The 20,204-nt window shown below is 38.1% G+C and overlaps 1 protein-coding gene across 1 annotated transcript in view; it reads right to left on the reverse strand.

The window, feature by feature from the left end:
• The window catches only part of BLNK (B cell linker), a 30,964-nt gene extending 11,236 nt beyond the window's left edge, over positions 1-19,728 (reverse strand). The window contains exons 1-14 of the mRNA XM_035897331.1: positions 19,668-19,728; positions 11,549-11,598; positions 10,514-10,554; positions 9,441-9,597; positions 8,079-8,242; positions 7,503-7,584; positions 6,658-6,738; positions 5,197-5,222; positions 4,608-4,636; positions 4,186-4,272; positions 3,784-3,826; positions 1,329-1,356; positions 948-1,020; positions 311-341 (exon numbers count right to left, since the gene is read on the reverse strand). Coding sequence (XP_035753224.1) covers positions 311-341; positions 948-1,020; positions 1,329-1,356; positions 3,784-3,826; positions 4,186-4,272; positions 4,608-4,636; positions 5,197-5,222; positions 6,658-6,738; positions 7,503-7,584; positions 8,079-8,242; positions 9,441-9,597; positions 10,514-10,554; positions 11,549-11,598; positions 19,668-19,720 — 945 coding nt within the window. The 5' untranslated portion in view covers positions 19,721-19,728. The remainder of the gene's footprint in view (positions 1-310; positions 342-947; positions 1,021-1,328; positions 1,357-3,783; positions 3,827-4,185; positions 4,273-4,607; positions 4,637-5,196; positions 5,223-6,657; positions 6,739-7,502; positions 7,585-8,078; positions 8,243-9,440; positions 9,598-10,513; positions 10,555-11,548; positions 11,599-19,667) is intronic.
• Between the last annotated feature and the right edge of the window lie 476 nt (positions 19,729-20,204).

The raw sequence follows: 20,204 nt of genomic DNA on the forward strand, positions 1-20,204 counted from the left end.
ATGTTTCCCACATGCAGCCCCGTATATTTCAGAGAATACTTCTGAATGGCCTGTGTTCCCATTTATTTCTCATTTTATTCAGTTCTTGCACTATGTTTATTGTTACATCCTAGAGTATTGAATCCAAACATCCCTTTAATCAAAATATTTTTCTACTTGAGCTTTCTCTTTGCTACTTAGTTCATATAATTGCACCCAAATATTTACTTTTTTTGTAACTCTTTAAACTCATGATAAAATTAAGTTTTACAAGAAATTAAGAATTGCCTTTAAAATTATAGTTTGATTACGCAATTACAAGTCAACTTACTGGTGAATTTACTGTATTAGAAGTTTTCTTTCTGCAGATTGAAGGAAAAAGAAAAAAAATAAAAGAGTATGGTTACTTAGTAGATACATGAATTAATTTAGCAATTAAGCATCAGGTTCATTGATTCCTAAGGTATTTCTGACCAAGATGGGATACATCTCCTTATTGGTCAGTTGTAGCAGTTGGGGGGGGGTGGTAAGAGGAAAAGAGTGAGGGTATCAGATATAATATGAATACTCAGGAAAGGTACTTATAGTATGCAAGGAAGCTACACTGTCCAATGCTTAAGACGACAGCCTGGGTGGGGCAGAAGATTTTTAATAAAACCCACAACTTTCTGCATTTACAGGCACGCACATACTATTGCTGCAGTATGTGACTAAACTAAGCATGCCAGCCAGCATCTGCCATCAATGGCAGGCAGCGAAGGGCGGCAGCACTGGCACGCAAGCAGTATTCCTCCAGAAATAATGAAAAAATAGCTTGTCTTTGCCTAATGAGGATATCTTTCATGAAGAGCAGTAAAAATCACTCCTGAATTCTGACTGCCATAGGCAAAGATAGGAGTTAGCCCCTAATACACCGAGTAATTAACCCCATCCCTATCAAAGAAGTAGTTGTATTATTTTTTACTTACAGGCCCCTTGGTAGTGGAGATGGAGCTACTCCAGCGGGAAGTCTGGATTCTTGTGTGTTACTGAAGCTATGATCTAGAGATGCAAACAACACATTTAATATGCAGTACTAGCTGATTCTAAACGGAGGGTGTTCCTCACTGCCATTTCAGTGTTAATGTAACCAAAGGAAAAAAAATATCCATTTGTTTAATTTTTGTCTTGACATATTTTCACTCTGATTATACTAGAAAACAGTTCAGTACCATTTCTTGCTTATTGCTGACTGTTACAGATAAAATTTTACACGGACACACTTCACTGCATGCTATATTAAGGTCACCAGTGACATATTGACAACAAATTCTGCTTATGTTGCCATGTTTTCAGTACAGAATACTTACTTTCATTGTTACTGTTTGCTTCATGGTCCTGTAATGGAAAAATACGTTAGATTTGATAAGAAGCAATTAAAAAAGGAATTATTATTAAATGGGAAGTACATAAATAATCTGGTCTTGGTAATCTGTACCAATGTTTCAAGATACTTTTGTACAAAACGCATATAATATCCAGGATGCTATTCATCAGCTTTTATTACAGCATTTGAAAAATTTTAGCAAACATCAATCTAATTTTGAACATTCTAATAATCTTGAGATTGCTTGTAGTATTGAGAAAATTGGCCCTGAATTTTGCAGCGAGACCTTTTGGTTCCTGTTTCATTTCTGAGCTGAAAAGAAGAAATTTTGCAGCAGATTTGAATATATTAAAAGCACATTTTCCACTGAACAGAGGATACCAAGTAGATTGTCTTTCCCAGCTTCTTCTGGAGATGCTTTGTTTTGGCTCCCACTTCTTGACTTAGTGAATCAGACTTCCATATGGTAAGTACCTTTCAAAGAGGCACTGGTTATTAATTTGTCCATCTCCACCCACCAGGTTAGTGACTTTTCACTAATCTTGGTTACAAATGCATCCATTCTCTGTTTGGAGAGCTGTAATCCATCATCCAACAGTTGAGGGAGTGAGATAGGGAGAAATTTTTCTCCTAGTCAGCCCAGGCCTTTGAGAGGAACAAGAGTTACAGTTAATGTGATCGGTACTGGTTAGAGTTGAGAATGGACTGAATGGGAGCAGTTAACGGATCTTTCAGTTATTGTTTTGCTTTGTCAGTGTGCATAGTCAGGGACCGGAAGGCACAGCACAGCACTGGAGAAACATCATGCTCATTAGCATGTTTTTCCTCAAAACTGTAAGGGCTGGCAACTTACACAAGCAAAGACCCCAAAATTTGGACTACACTGGGTAATTCTTTCCTAGTCTGATTCTTGTGCCAAACTGGGTAATGACGAGTACTGAGGAGCTCAATACACCCATTGTACAGATGAGTGTTTGTTTGGGAGCTCCACACTTGGTGTGTGGCCCTCAGCAAAACGATAGTCTCTCTTGATTCTCAGCAAAGCTGGGGTGACACCTATCTTAGAGGTAAGCTTTGAGAATGAATTAATGAAGAGGCTTCAGCTGCAGTATGGCAGTTGAGTATGTTCTGAAGCAGAAGTGTTCTTGTTAGTGCTGATCGGAGAGTGGAATTTCTGTCCCAACATTCTCCCTTCACAATGATTTTTTTTTTTCCTAATCTTATATTGCTGAGAAAAGGTGAGAAATCAAACCATTTCATAAAAGAGAAGTCCTGGACTTTCATAAAAGAGAAATCATGAATTGTTCAGCATCTTACAGCAGGATACAGATCTAAATTGGAAGAATGTTGTGATGAGGTGGAAGGGAAACCAAAATGCTGCTGCTGTGGTACGTAGAGGTTTGCAACCCCTCCCACTCACCCTCTCCAAAATATTTGGTATATCTAGACATTTAGGGATTGAAGGCAAGACTATAAGTTGTACGTATACCACCTGCATTATGTTACAGTAGCATCTAATGCTGTGGTATGACCCCAAATTCCTAATTTTAAGTGTCTCATCTCTCTATGTAGTTATTGGTAGACTGATTATTTCTTAAGGACAATTCAGGGCACTGGGCCGGGTCAGAGTTTGATGCACATAGCTTTTGGCACAGATGCTCTTGCTGTTACTGTGACCCTGTTTCTTGGTAGTTTGTCCTCATGCACACCCTCTCTTGTGCTGGCACAACTGCTAGTGGACCTATGGTGCAGAGCAATTTATGGAACTAATCTGACTGAAAAAGAACCTTTTATGCATTTGCTTTTTGCCCATTTGCTGCAGTTAGACAGCAAGCAGTCTGCTTCCAAGTAGTCTGCTTCAGAAAACTTTTGTTCCAGCACAGTGGAAGGGACAGACTGGGGACGAGAGTAGAGGAAGAACAGAAATTACTTAAACACAGCCTCAGGAACCCAAAGCTTGTAATTACTCCTTCATGGACTGCATTTTCTAGTGATACTGGTTTCTCAGACTACCCAGTCTGACATTTTAGAAGGCTTCCATTTTCAGAAAGTATTAATCATTCAGCATCTGAAAGGAATGAGGCTCAAGGAAGGTGCTTCAGGTTGGGCAAAATTGCCCATTGCTACTGAAAGTAAAGTTCCTGGAGTTCAGCTGGTATTTCTTTAGTACAATAAATTATTTTCGTGGACTGAGACATATATCCCTTAAAACATTTGAAGTTTTTCTTGGATCAGTACAGATGTCTAATGTACCTCTTTTGTCCAAGAGATTAATAGCCACAATTACAGTATTAGATCAATCTGACATTCAGAGTTACCTGTTTCTGTTATTTAATCCAGATAATAGAAAGCATCCATCCACCTCTATGTATTATATATAAAACACAGAACAGCCCAAGTTTAGCACATTCTTTTATAGTAGCACATTAATTACTTACTGCTTTTGGATGAAGACGGTTTCTGGGAAGAGGCAAAACGCTTCTGGAAAAAATACACAATAAGTTAAGATGAGCAGGATTTACTTATTCAATTGCTTGGCTCAGATACACGTTTCAAGATCAAGACAGGACAAGGTCTACAGTAAATGGCTTTAATTGCAGCTATGCACTGCTGCGGTGGTTGTGGTGATGCTGTGCCCTTAGTGTGGAACTGTTCCAGAAGAGCTTCTGTCCTGGACCTTGGGTCCCCTGCAACTCTGCACAGGACCTCACCAAACTTTTACCTCGTTCCAACTTCCCTAGCTATTTGTGTGTCCTGACAATTGCTTTCTGTCTGAAGGCTATACAATAGAGAGGAGAAAATTTTGTCTCTCCTATTGATATAAGCTGCTCTTGACTTACCTGGAAGTATCCAGCTTAGGTGACTCTCTGGTCATGTTGTGTATGTGGGAGTGCTCAGTGTTCTGAGCAGGAAGTGGCTTAGTGAACCTAGTAATAAAACATCAATTAAGAAAGGAAAATTATATTTAACAACAGCGAATACAAAGGCAGACTCTCTTTCTCCTCCCCTACCCCCTCAAAATTCTAAAAAGTACCCTTAAGAGGTATTTCTTTTTAATATGTGTTACGCTTGGGTTATTGAAATTAACATAGAAATGGATGACAATCTTTGTGTAGGTAATCTAAAGAGAGAATTACTATATGTGCATCTTCTTTACTGTATGTGTATCTTCTAGAGAGAGAACTATCAAACATAGTATCTAGATGAAAGAATGTATTTTCTGACAAGTTTTAAATAATGCACATTCACAGGAATGGGTTACCTGGTTACTGGTGGTGGTGATGGTTTTTCCTGTAAGAGAAAATGCATTGAATTAATTGGTCACTTACTGATGTCATAAAATACATTTGTATGATCCTATTTATATTATCACAGCAATATCTAATTTTTGCATTGTGGTATAGATTTCTAGTAGAACGCTGCCTGGTAATCTGCACTAGAATGGGACAGGCAAGAAGTCACCACCAGTGAATCTGTGAAGCCCTGAGTTCGCTCCTTTGGCCATATGTCATGTCAGTACCAGCAAGCAGGAAGAAAATTACTGTGTCAGAACTGTCACTGCTCCTTTGCTGCAGCTCTGCTTCTGAAAGCATTCCCTTAGGCTGCTGCTTCCCAGCCCAGATCACTATCACACTGGACCAGGAATCTTCAGCCCCTTTCCATGTCTCTGTTTTGCAGACCTTTTGAATGGGTTTGCCAGCTTTTCTCTGAAGGAAGTATGAGAACGTTTTAAGTTCAGACAGAGATTTGTTCCCATTTTTACGGTTTGAAAGACCGATAATCTTTTTTTACAATCACATTTGTGCCCTGCTTGAGGGCAACACGAGTTATGAACTACAGAAAGGCCTTACCTCTTCTTCAGGAACTTCGTAGACTTCTGTAGGACAGGGAGGAAAAAATGTGTTCTTTGGTTAGCAAAAACATACTGTGTCCTGTGCTACCAGAAAAATTGATCAGAATTGGTATCGATTCTACTTCTGCCTATGGAAAAAAACTTGGCAAATCTGCTCAGAGCTTGATTCTGCCTCCAAAACCCTGGGGTAGCCACAGCCCTCATCTTCTAGTCGGAACTTCAGGAGAAGTCCCAGGAAGTCTGATAAACAGTCACTGTATTAATGAACCTTCCCCCCACGCCACAACTTTATTTTTGTTGTTTCCCCCTGAAAGCAAAATGAATGCTTGTGTTGTGCAAACCTGGAACAGTTTGGAAAAGATATGTTATCGCACCTGTGGTAGCATTTAGGCTTTCCTTGATTCTCAGGGAGGAAGAGATCAGGTGAATCGTAAATACAAGCTGGCTCATTTGCGTGGCCAGTGTCTGTCTCTGAGCTCTATCCCATAGGTGTATTTTAATTCACAGATACTAAAAGCCAAACCCACCAGCATCCTTATTTATGTCGTTTCTTCAATGAAAATTGAATTCTATTTCAACAAATTTCATGTCAGGCTTCATTGCTTTTATTGTGCTGAAAAATGCCCTAGTTCCCACCAGGGGGAGATGTTTTATTTTTTTTTAGTAACAGCTGTCAGGAGCTGGTTGTTGCTTGACAGTGATTCACAGAAAGGCTGAGATTGAAAAAAATGTCCAAAAAAGTAAGTCACAAAATCTTAAGTCATTCAGAAAAAAAAACTTTTGTTGTTTACAACTTGAAAGCTGAACACATTGCTAATGAATATGCAAAGACTTTTAAAGAACTGCGTGATCAGTCTGTAAAGGTTACATTCCAAGCAATTAATGACATGATGAAGATGCAAAAGAACTCTGAGTTAGCACAGCTAAGAAAGATTAAGCAAGTATATCTACACTTACAAAAGCAAATATGATTCTTCTCATTTGCTTCTGCTTTTCTTTCTTTTTCCAAATAAATTGCTCTTAATAGAACTTAAATGGGAACACTATTATCACAGGACATGCAAAACGTGAGCCTATAAGGAATTCCTTTAAGGCTGAATCTTGCTGTGGTTTTAAAGCATTGAGTCTTGATACCTATAGTGAAATGGGATTACTAACATACTGAGTCCTATAATTGTTTTTGCTGTATTGATCCATTTGCGTTCCTTGGCTAAAGCAAAAGACTAAAAATAAATTGGTTTGGGGCAAATGACTTGTTCTAGTTTTATTCTTGCTTAAAACAGATTTACTATTGAAGCTAGGCAAAACAACTGCTACAACACAGAAGAACCTAAAGGGGAACATATTTTTCTTTCACTGAAGTATGTCATATGGTTTGTGTTGTGAATACATCAAGCATAATTTAATATTCCTCAATCTTAGATTATTTCATTTTAACAGTGATACAAACTCTACATACCTTGCATATCAGAAGTAAGAGAAGGCTTTGGAGAAGTAGGGGGGGCTGGCTTTGTTGTCTTCATAAATCTGTTCACAGGAGCTAAAAACCATATTTTATTCATATACATATATACTTATGCATGTGTGTATATACACATATATTTTTATATATACACACATATGTATTAAAAAACTAACAATGTAACATTTATACAATAAGAATAAATACTAAGTAGGTCCAAACGATAGCCTTTTTGTGTGACCTTGAACACAGCAACTGAGGCAGAAAGCAGCTCTCATTTTAAAAGGGAAACATTCAGTGTTCACCCCTTGCTGAATACATTTGATACTGTCAGTAATGTCAGAGAGCAGAACTACATACTCTTCTCTGTTTACTTTTCACCTTCGGACTGTAATAATTTCACTCTCCAGTTAAATATACTTCAAATAGCGATGTAAAAAAAAAAAATGAATCAAAGTCTGTCTTTATTTACTGAAAATCTAAAAAGGCTTGTTCTTCTCCTGAGGCACTTCAGCAAACACAGAATTTCAATGCTGTGGCTCCCTTGGATGAGGAGGGAGATAACATACCATGAAAAGCTTCGTGGTTGTACAAGGACTGGACTTTGAAACAGCTGAGTGAGAGAGGCAGGAATTAAAAATGGCTTCCAATAAAGTTAAAAGTAATTTTACTTGGCCTTGTCATGGGCTAAAAGAGCCAACTGCCTAATTGCAGGCTGCTTTCTTTTTAACAGCTGCACCTCCACTCTGTGAACCCTAGAAACAGACATTAATTTGATCCATTTTTTTCCACTGCTGTTCCTAACAAGGCAATAATTATTAGCTTAAATGACTAAAACTCACATCTTGTAGGTAGTGACATGGTGCTTTCTGTGGGTTCAATATAGTTATCGTCGTCATTGTCCACTGGCACAATGTAATTATCCTATGAGAAATGCAGGACAAAAATCTGCCAGTTAAACCTCCATCATAACAACAAACTTGGGGCTGAAGCCCTAGCATCAGCTTGTAACAGTTGCTAGTTCACAGTGACTGCTATTTCAGACATTTATCATCCCACGACGATGGGATTCTCCAAGACTGAAAACCCTTTAACAAATTACTCCAGTTCTGGACTGGTGGATAAAAACCCTTTGGTCCGGGGGTAGCCTTTGAGGTTGCGTTCTCCCTATTGCCTGGAGCTTGTTACTGACGAGCAGAAACTATTCTGTGGCCTAAAGAGCCTCCTGAAGTAGGCAGATAACCCCTAGGAATCAGCATGGTACTTGCATGTCACTGCTTGTGATGTACAAAATGATTTGTATCACAAGAGGCTAGGAAAGATACCAGGCCATGGCATTGCTGTGTAGTCCATCTTATGATTGGTGTGGGGTCATCAGTCATTTAAACTGTCAAAACAAATATGTCTATAAATATTACCTCATCATCGCTACACTCTTTAGGCTTCGGTGGTACTTTTGGTTTTGCAGCAGGAGATGGCAAAGGCAGGGATGGCATGGATGGTTTTTTTGGTCTGGACGCGGCTGGACTGGGCGTACTTGGGAGAGGTTTGTTGATGGGAGGAAGCTGTTGGTGACGATTGTCTTAAGGTGGAAGAAAACAACAATTTTAGTAAAAATTACACATTAGCCTCTGGACCGTCTTCTATTACTTGTGCAAACAAGTCTTTACTGTGGCTGCATCTCGGGTCAAAAGGCAGACCTGAGTGTATGCTGGTCCTGATGTTGAGACTTGTGTACAAACTGATCCTATTTCATCATCCAAGGTAGCAACCCAGTCCTCTGCGTCAGGCTGCAGAGTGTGCTTAGGCACTGACTGTTGTATGAACAACTGAACAACTCCTTGGGGAAAAGGCGGTGGCTGGTGGTATAGTCCATTACTTAGTATGTCCTGTGCCAGTATGAGCTCTGGTGATAGGAAGTGAGAAGGAACATATCTGATATATGAGAAAAAAAACTGTTACAATGAAAAGGGTGGGACTAAACCGCAAATTATACCAGGTCCTCTAGGGTGTAATTTTAAAAATTCCTCCCCTTTTCAAAGAACATGTAGGTGAAGCACTGATAAACTTCCATGAGTACTTATGTGGCATTTTAGCACTTTGATGGTTATTCTATAAACAGTAACGACCTTGTATCATACAAAAACAAAAGCAGGCATCATGCTAATGTTACTTTTCCCCTAGGCCCAAATCTTCATGTAACTGAAGCTAACTTTCATTCACTTCACTGCAATCTGCCCGTGGTTGAAAAGAATCAAAACAGGAAGAAAAAAATGCCTTTATGCTGGATTGTTGTAAATAAAATCTTGATCCTGTCCTGTTTTTCGGGATATTTAATCTCCTCAGTACCAATCTTGAAGGACAATATGGAGTGAATATTTGGGCTGCTTTATCCTGCATTTTACTGCTTTTGGAATAATGATTTGAGATACAGAAAAGATTAAGGGACCTGTCTAGTGTTTTGTGCTTAATCTTCAATATGAATTCCTGCATTAAATTATGCAGATGAATCTGGAGCCAAGTTACTGATATCTTCCATACCTTTGCTTGAATTTTGTAGTTAGTAGATTTCTATCAAAGTCTCTAGGACACATTATATTAAAATTCTAAACATTGCTAGCAGCAATACTAACCTGTTTCATGCTTTAATAACAAATCATACCCCTGAAAGCTGAAGACCTGATTGTCAGAATTAAAAGCAAGCTCTTGAGGCCATTTCTCGTCTGGTACTGAAAAATAAGCAACTATCAAGCTGACATAGCCAACTAGTCCATAACTACCTGCGTATTCACCCCTAGAAATAGGGAATGCAGAGGGAATCTTCTTTTTCTCCTGCTCACTTGGAGGCGGCTCATAGCTGTCATCAGGATTCTCTTCACTGGGGACCACATACATCTCAGAGTCAGAGTGGTCATCTGGATTTTCATAATCACTGTCCTAGAAAGACAGAACTTCCTATTTCTCATCTCATAACATACGTGCAGCTTCGTACCAGTATATGACACACATATCCTTGCAGCAGTACAATTAACTAAATTACAGGAATGCATCCTTGAAAGGACACGTCACACTCCCTTTTAGTGCTCTCTCGCTAAACAAATAGGCACTCCCGTCTGTCTCCCTTCTGCTCCTCCCAGGAGCTTCCTGCTCCCGGTCTCCTTGCTATCTCCAAGGAGTCTTTTCACACCGAGAGTTCAGTCTTCAAATTACAGACCAACAGCTTGTTTCCCTTCACAGGGCAGTTCCTTCCTAGGTCCAACTGACTCCTGATGTGTCCTGTCACCTCATCTCCATTTCCTGTTAAAAGTACCCACTCAGGAGCTAACTCCAGAAGGAAACTAGTCACTTCAGGCTGATGGTTATACACTATGGCAATTACTTTATGTGGCTGATCACCATGACTTGCTTCATTCTAATGTTCTCTAAAACCTTCATTCTAATGTTCTCCAAAACCTTACCACAATCTTTTAATTTTTAAGAATAAGTGGCTTTTGCCTCCTCACCCCTCCCACCTTCCCTCCCCCAAATAAAAGATATTACTCATTTCTGAAATTACTGTTCAGGGACAGAAGTCCCCCAGATTGATGCCATGTGTTTACTTATTCAAAAAGCTTATCATCCATGGCTACCACTGACAGTGCTTCTGAGTGTAGTTTTAAGTTGAATTTAAAAAAAATGAGATAGCTAAAAATCAGTGGCTACTTGTAAATAATGCTGATGCAACAAATAAGATAACATTTCAGTAGTATTAAGTTCAACTACAAGTAGATGCTTCAAAAATGAGCTGCTTATTATTGCTTTTACTGAACTTGTGGGTACAGTAACCTCCTACTACCCCAAAATATGTACTTACAAAATCATCCGACCATTGGTCCTCTTCATTGTCTGCATGTTCTAAACCAAACATTAGAGTTATTTAAAGAGATCGAATAGTGAACATAAACATTTATCTTAAGCATAGACTGAAAAAAGAAAAAAAAAATCTAGTGTGATCAGTTAAAAAAGAGCAGCCAAAGCTTCCTGAACAGTTCAGATCAACACGTTTGGTTTGGACTGAATAGTAAATTAAATGCCTGCTTACTTGTTTTTGATAAATTGTTTCAGAGCTGTTGGAAAAGCATTAGAAAATGGCAAACTACACACGGTCTGAACAGCAGAGCATGCACTTTACCCAGAGTGTCCTGCTAATGCATCTAATTTTTAAGCAGGCATAAAAATTTCTACATAGTAGATCTATCCCTGACCTCTGGGCCTTGCCCTTTCTTGTTTCTCAGTTAAACCTCCAAGACAGCACACTAATTACAAGTGTTTACAAGTTAAACCTGGAACAATTATCTGATAACTTCCAAACTCTGTCCTCTTTGCTTCAGTTTTCATATCACTGTTTCCTTAACAAGATAGCTGCTACCTTGTAAAAATGGGCATGAACTAGTCTGTGGGCAGTGCCGTATCATAAGCAAATATGGTTCTACCTCTAAGATAATTAATGACATCATTGTTGTCACGTTAATTGTATTAAGATTCTAAATCTGTGATAATCCATTTGTGCAGTTTTTTCCCTATTTATGTTCACATCACAGTTTCTGGCAGAAAGGACTGGATGCAAATTCTCCTCCATTTTTAGAGCAGCCTACATGCAGAACCCTGGTAAATACCAATTCTGAAAGAACAGCTACCCGCTACTCTATTTTCATACTGGGACAGCTTGCCATGTTTTGCTTGCCTCTCATTTCGGAGGTGTGAACTGCCTTCAGAGTTGTTGATAATAGTATATTGTTCTCTCATTAAAAACAAATTATGAGGAAAAGTATAGCTGAAATACTGTTAGGCGTATAGGTATCAAATATACACAGACATGCAGTTTAAATTTACATTAACGTAGCCTTACCTGAAGCATAATCCCTTTGTGGTAGACTTGGTGGAGGTTTTTTTTTTAGCCTGTAAACAATAATTATTACATTTATGATCTAATAAGTAACAATTCACTAGAAGGGAGCATTAGCCAGACACATAAAAGAGCTGATAACAAAAGATACCTGCAGCTAGAGAAATACAGATTACCATCACAGATGCTTAGCAAATAGCTGCAGGAGAATGCTTTGAAAAGCTAGAAACAGATAAGAAATTAGAATCTAATCTGAGATATTTGGGTTTTTGCTAAGGACATATTTTGAAATAATAGCTTCCTTGCCCATCCACCCTCCTCTTCATTTCTAATGCAGAAACAGATAACATAGGGGTTGGAGATAAATGCAAATCTATCTGAAGATGAAAATCTGTTCAGGCTCACGGAGACTTCGCTAAGACTGTGGCATAAGAAAGTGGTGCAGCACTCGCTGGTCGTGTTTTTATACCTTTCATTTTGCATGTACTTTATTTTCTGATTAACGTTTAAACATATACCAGGTCTCTCAGGGCCAGATTCTATTTCCACTTACTATTATTTTATGGTGCTATGCCTCTTTTTTGGTAAATACTGTTACAATGGCATTTCTAATACCAAGTGAATCAAAACATAATTTGTAGAAATACTGAAAGGATCTTTGTGGCTGTACATATAGATATGTATAGGTATGTGCCTATATATATATGTATTTAGCAAACAGGAGTGTACATATATATATGAACAGGAATACACACATATATGTGGATATACAAAATATATATTATACCATATACTATATTAATGTATGACATATATTGCAATATATTATAATACATATATTATTATACCTGTATATTACATATATGTATATGCCTGTTTCTATACAGGAGTATAGATATACGTGTGTACTCCTGTTGATACATATATGTGTATATATAATATATACACTATATAATAATGTAACACATACATTCTATAATAATGTAATACATATAAAATATATGTATACTCTTGTTTGCTAAATTGTAGCTATCCAGAGAAGACACTGAATTACAGTCAGCTGGTAATCAATTATTTCATTACCCTGTAAAAAAGGAGAAGAATTTGGGTTTAAAATCAAAACAAATGGCTTATGTGTGACATCAGAAGCCACACTGATTCATCTGAAGAGAAAAAACACCTTTAGTTTTTGTAGCTGTATAAAATGACTCTTCAAAGTGACTTTTGAACATTGTCTGGTAGCTTCCCTGTCGCACTGATGGGACCTCACCATGGACCTGAAACTTTGTCCACTAAATTGATGGCTTCACTCATTCTTCAGTCAGGTCCTAACAAATTGATTTGCAAAAATAAGCAAATTATTTAAAAAAAAAGTCCACAGAGAATTTAAAATGTTTTCATGTGATCTCTGAGCAATAATGATGTCTACACATTTCACTTTACCACAAGAATTTGACACTGTATTTTGGTCCTGAGCGTGCTGCTTAGGTGTCATTGCTCAGGTACCAAGGTAACTCAGAGTGGTGGCATGCTGGCACTAACACATCAGTTTACAAACTTGTCCTGTCTGTTTTGAGAAATAATTCGGCTACTTTTGAGTTGAATTAATGGAATTCTGCTGTTCAGATAGTCACAAAAAAAACCCCAAAATGCACATGGATGAATCAATGACTAAATGGTGCAGGCATCGCTAAAGCTCAAAACAAACCCCAACCCTAAAAAAACAAACTAAAAACAATCTAGGCACATCATCTTTGAAATGTTTACCTGCTTTGTTCATTATTACCAACACAAATGCTGGATAGCTGCCTCCTCTGAGGCTTTAACTTCCTGCAACATTAACTTAGTGTACCAACAGTAAATGAAAAAGCATTCTCAACAGCCCTGCTGTTGTCTTCTGTCCAGGTTAGCACAGGCATGTTAGAAAGAAAACCCCAGGGCCACTGCCAGGGCAGATCTCAGGTCTTAGGGAGGGTGGACCAAAATCTATTAACATACTTTGCAACATATCTATCGTGAGTTGTTCAGAAATGGTGGAGACTTGGAAAATAGTGGAACTGAGGCAATAGTAAGAGGCTGTCTGGGTCACAGTGTAAAACATGTGGCTTAAGCCACATTATACATTTCCAAGCTGCTAAGCAGAAGACTTCAAGGCTTCATCTCAGGCCCTGTAAATCCTGGCAGTGGCCCCAGCAGAAAATGTAAATATGTTATAATGAAAGCATACAAAGCACAGAACAGAGGTCTGTGTCTAAGCAGCCTATCGTGCCATTGTGCAGCTCTGAAATTGCATACCGATCCCAAGTATCTTTCCCAGTTTTGCAAATTAAGGCCACTTGTTCGTTTTGGAACCTGAATATCAATAGAAGAAAAGAAATAATGTTTCTGTCACAGAGCTGAAACAGTTCACGGCCACATCTATATTTGCTAGAATCTCTCCAAGTATGTCATTTATTCCAAAATTAAAATCCACTCAAAAAAAATAATTCTCACTGTACTGGTACGATTACTGAGTGCCAGAACTGAAATCCAGGCTCTTTTGAAGTCAACTGGAGCTTTGCTTTGCAAGAGCCAGAACTTTACCCAATGTGCAAACCGCAATGCAAGCTCAAAAGACATAACCCCTATGCCAAGGAGTGGTGGTTACCTAGCTATTTCAGATTCTGACATCATTATCCACATAGATGCTTGCAGAGCAACAGCTGACTCTGTCCTGTTCCCCTGAAGTTAACGAGAAAGGACCGAAATAATCAAATGCCATCCAACTGAGCATACGTGTTTCAGTGGAAGACAGTGATTTCCTAACATATCTTTTAACAGTTATATAAAATTATAGCAAATCCAATTTCCAAGTAAAAATTATAGCAAATCCAATTTCCAAGTAAAATATTCTAGTGCTACTCCGCTCTAGACTTAAGTTACAGGTGGTGAAGTAGCCCCATTTTAGCTGTGATAGAACACAAATAATTAAAGTTCCATTTACTTTAATAGGACTAGTATTTTTCTAAAATTTAATAGAAAATAAGTCGTTTTCTGGAGATTTTGAAATATCCCTGAGAAATTTCAGTTAGAAAGGACTCAATAAAATCCAAGTACATTTCTGAGAGTACATTTACAGGTTTTAATGACAACATAACACACCTTACTAGATACATTTTAGCTTCAACAAATAACCAGGCAGCATTTGAGGCATTTCACATAATGGGGTCTAGATGCTGCTCATGCAAGAACAGAATGCAATGTACAGAAATTCACAATAACTTCTAGGAGAATAAAATATTTCATTTTAAAAACCAATGTATTCTGAGATCTCCCCTCTATAGCATGCTGAGGTTGATCCAACAAAGCATGTAGGCACGTGCTTAACTTTCCTCATGTAAGGAGTCCTGTAGCGATTGCAAATATTAATCACATGCTTCAAGTTCATAGTACATTTTTGTGTTTTCCTGCACTAAATGAAGAATTTTTAGATAAACTGCAGCAGAGGTCTGGGTTTTCTGCTCTAGTAATGTTTGTTTTTACAGGCTACGCCCGAGTAGTAACCACACGTATGTAGTAGTAGCCCTTTGTGTGTAGCACTTAATTCTCCTACAGATGCATTTCCTCACTAGTGTTTCTGCTCACTCTCCCAGAATTTAAGATATACCCCAAACCTCTTTGTTTTCAAGAGTCTTTCACTTTTTCTGTTGTTAATTCTGTACAAAGTCCACTCCCTTCTAGGAACCATTTTAACTTAATAGGTTGTACAAAAGTTACATTGGCACCTTTACTGAGTTGAATATTTATAGTCTGTATTAGTCCTAAGTCCATTAGCTCTTCACATGTGTGATTAAAAGATAGATTAATTGAACTTTGCTGAAAATTTTTTCAGAGTTCCAAACGGGTACAATCCACCTGACAGACTTCCCCTGAGCTGTATTCTCATCACCTACTGGAATAGTTTGTTATAGCTTTGGAAGTATCTGGCAATTGTACAAAAGATTAATCTGAAACTTTTTTTTTTTTTGAGTGTTATTACTACTCTTTTGCACATTTTCTTTACAATGTGCTGTGGCAGTGAAATGGCATACAGTTGTGATTTATTAATCTTTACTTTGATGAAATATTATATAATAAAAATCCTGGCACTCAAGATGTTCTATTCAGCTACATGTTGAAATTCATGTTTCTTCAGAACACAGTTAAAATTAGGTATTATACTTTTCCCTGGTTTCTCTTTCTGAGCTTGGTACACCTTGATTTTAGTACTCTTCTCTCATTATTTAGCCCATAAAATACCATTTTTCCCTCTGCCAAGGGTTTTATCATGGATGTCTTCTAGTTGCAGCTCTGCAGGTAGAAGAGACATTTAATGACACAACTCCTTTTTTTTCACCTGAAGTTACTGCCTAAGTTATAAATGTTATAGGAAAATGGACCAGGCAAATTTGAAGTAAAAACTTACCCAACTAAAATGCTAGGTAAAGCAGATGAGATGAAGATGTGTTTTCTTTCCATTTCTCAGGTCACGTGGCAAATGTGATTTCAAGAAATGCACATATTTGGATTGTGCACAGTTAGATGAATAACTACAAGTGCATGAATTGTGATGGCTTGGCAAAGGAAGTTCTGATAGAAGGTGATACTGCAGCAAGGTGAGTAACCTGAACTTCCAGTTTCTTATTAAACACAGTAGGTCAGCACGTACCAAAACATTAGGGTGAAATTCTGACTTTGTGTATATGTAGTATGACTTTTAGCATTGACTTCAGTGGAGCTAGGATTCCATGGAGGCTTAAAGCTTATGCTTTACAGGTGACTGCCTTGTCTTTACAGTGTGTGTCAAGCACAGGCAACCATCCTGCAGGGTGAAACCTATGATTTCTCTCTTACTTCCCTGTTCTGTGTTACCAAGGATGTGAATATGAAAACGTGCCCCCCAGCTCTCATTGTTTATACAACTTTGGCTATACCTTCTATACCCAGGTACATAATCCTCTTTGACATCATGATCTGTGCAGCAGCTGGGACTCCAGTGTTGTAAACAGTTTGGCATGTGATTAAGGGCAAGCAGGTGAAGGGTAGCTTGCAGAGGGCAGTGTTTTTACTGACAGAAAATTTTGAGTCAGGATGGGGAATAAACAAAAGGAACTTTTAAGCAGTGAAGAAACAATCTGTAGTTTTCTTCCCTATTATCACCAGTATTCAGACTGCTTTCTGCAGACCTTTAAGGCACACATGGATGGTAGACGTATACCTCCCCACCTACACCCTGCAGATGAAATAGGTAGAACGGCAAGACACTTGATGCAAGAACTTCTCTTACTTTTCTGCACAATCAAGATCCAATCCAGATTTTAGAAAAGTCTTAAATACTGGTAATAACTCAAATGTATTTCATAAGTATTTGATCACTGTTTCAATTTCAGTAGCAGAGACTTACAGTACACGTGTGACAAGTTTAGGCTTGGGATAAGCAAGTACACTATTTGACTTCTCTAAAACTATTTCTACTTATAATAGGTTTGGATTTGAGCCAAAAAGATGTTTTTTTCCAGCATACAGACAAATTCCAAGTCTGTGCTACATAAAGCCAATTTTTTATACAATTTTTCCTGCTTCAGTTATGTTTAGATCCTTGACATTTAATAAAATAATCCTGTAACTGAAATGGAGGAAGTGATCAACTGGATAACTGCATTTTTTTTTAGAAGCATCATCTACTAAAATCAAACAAAAAGCCCCCAAAGGGCACATTCAGAGGAATACAGCCAGTTCTAATTCTGCAAAGCTTGGCGCTTCTTGTACAGATCCTTATCAGTGCTGTCATCTCATGCTTTTATTGCAAGTCTCATTATGTGTTAGGTTCAAGATTTGAGTTCGGAAGTCATGTGCCAATGTGAGAATTTTTGCCTCAATTTTTAAAAAAATAAGAGTAAGTTTCTGATCTTCATAATTGCAGAAGAGATTAATATGACTCAGATGAACCACAGAAGTATCAGAAAGATTATTATATTTTTTTTTTACATGTCAATTTGTATTCTTATAGCTGGGGGAGGTGAAATGTGAGCTTTGTGTTGCAGTCATACATTAAGAGAGTTTTTATGAGCCTGCTCTTTTTTGTGGATTATTTTTTAATCTTGAGAGAATCAAAGAATTGCAGAGTTATAGCAGCAATCTTGTATCTGACATTTAATGATGGCACCTCTGACCTTCCCATCTTCAGCTACATTTACTTCTTGTTATTTTTCCCTTGTCTGTCCTTCCCCTCTTACTCTCGGGGAAGGACATGCAGTCAGAGCAATACTGATTAACAGCAGAATTCATGTGCAGGCAACTACGGGAGACAATTTGTTGCCTCAAATTATAAATTTGAGATGCCTCTATTGTTTCTGCCATTGCTTTCCTCTCCGAGGCATTTGAACTGGACCCACCGCAACATTATTATTAACTACTCTTAAACTACACTTAAACTACTACTATGAAGTAGGAAGCCACCCTTTATTACAAAGCAACAAAAATACCCCAAACCAAATCCATCTCACACCCCTCCCCTCCAAAAAACCACCTTTCCAGTCTAGCAGCCCTTTCCTGTGAGCAGGTTGCAGGTGAAACTGAGTTTTTTGCAGAAGGATCTCTGAATGCAGTGGTCTATTTACATACACACTGTGTTAAAACCAAAACCACGCTTAGATTAAATTAAAGATCCGAGTAATTGAAAGAAGGCCGTTTTAAGGGAAAATTTGCTTTTGTGCTTGGCAGGAAATAACTAGTACATATACCATGTGACTGTGATTTACTGTGAATTGCAGCAGTGCTAGAGTTAAAGAGGATGAATAAAGGAAAAAAGTGATCTCAAGAACTTATCTGATAAAATGGTGTTACCATCGGAGCCTGCTCAAGGGTTGTGGACAGAAACACATCCGTAGTAAAGAGGCCACAAAGGAGAGCTTGCAACCTAAGGTTACATACACCTCCTGCCCAGGGAACGGGTGAGCCAGGGAGTTGCTGCTGCTCCCAGAATCGTGGTCATCCCCCTCCTCTGCCAGGGCCAGCAGCTGCCCCACAAACACCAGCCCCACCTGGGCTACCAGCAGGGGTGGTAGCTGTAGCCAGCCTGGCTTTCCAGAGCTCTTGCTTAACCAAACCACGCAGAGCCCTACTGCTTCTCCCATAGCCTACTGACTGCTTCATATACACCTAGAATTAGCTCTTGTTAAAACCATACTACTTCTTTTCCTTGAACTGAATCACCATGGTCACTCTTTTAAGAACAATTTTAAACAATGTTTATATGTGCATTTTTTGTACGAGAGCTGTATTTCTAGAATTTAATATGGTTGTCCTAGAAACACTGCAGATACTGTGTACTAATTAACTTCTAAAAGCACTTAGTACTTTTGTCATCAATGACCCATGTAAAGAAAGACATCTGAATGAGAAAATCGCATCCAAATGGAAGTTCAATGCAAATGAGCTATTGCATGAAGAAAAAGTGTGCTAAATAGCTAATTGGTTTAAATAGATGTTTGACTGGAAACAGTGAATGGTGTATTCATTTGACAAGGATGCAGAATTACTGGAATTTCTTTCTGTATATAAATACACATGAATATTTTATGATACTCATATGCACATGACATCAATACACATGCTGTTTAGCACTTCTTACTGGAATAAGGATGTTAGGTAATGCTGGGGTTTGTTTTATGGAACTGAAACACAGGAGGACTTAGCATTTTTATGGGAATTCTAACTATGATGTCTGACCAGTTGGTTCAAGGTGGAGCTCAGATTAAAAGTTAATTGCAGCAGGTAGCCTAAACAGCGGCCCGAGGAGAAAGGCACAAACAACAAGCGATGATCATTCCCTAAGTATACGTAAGAAAGATGCATTGTATCCAAATACTGTTTTTCAGGGCTACAAACCACAACCTCCCATTGAGGCCAGTTCTGCAACTACTTTTGATACTCCTGATACGGATGACAAGTATGCATGTCACAGTCTGGACTGAAGCTCTTTACATGCACTGAAGTACATCCCTCTAGAATAACATGGCTCCTTCACTAAACTACTATATACTATGCTTGCAATACGAACTTCCCCAAGTTGGTAAAACTAGGATTGCCATTTTAAACTTACTTTTTGAACTTGTTTATTATTCCACTTTCATTTTTCTTGATGTCATGCACCATCTTCTGAAGCTTTCTGTAAGATAAACAAAGCCAGCATTAAAATTACCATGTGGTTGAACACCCATTTATATAAATTAAGAAAAATGCAGGAAATGCATTTCCAGTAGTATTTCACACATCAAAAGTGCTTAATGTATGTTCAATAAGTGGTTTAGTTGCTAAATCATTTGTATATGAAGTTTCCCTCCCTTTTCAACGGAGCTCTGGCATGATTTGTGTTATCCTTCTCTTTAATACAATTAAGTGCAGTTTAAACAATCAATTTAAGAGTAAGTGCATCAGGAAATAATATCATTGCCTAAATTAATAGTTTAGAGTATTTCAATGTTAAAATTTTGTTCAGAACTGACTTTACAACACTCTACAGCTATAGTGGGAATGCCCTCTGATTTCTGATGCTACATGAGTTGTTTTATCAGTAGACAGTTTACCTCATTCCCATAGTGTTTGCAGTTATAACAGGAGGGGGGAAAATGACACATTC

Source organism: Egretta garzetta, unplaced genomic scaffold (genome assembly GCF_000687185.1).
Source record: "Egretta garzetta isolate BGI_Z169 unplaced genomic scaffold, ASM68718v1 scaffold56, whole genome shotgun sequence".
Taxonomy (NCBI): Eukaryota; Metazoa; Chordata; class Aves; order Pelecaniformes; family Ardeidae; genus Egretta; species Egretta garzetta.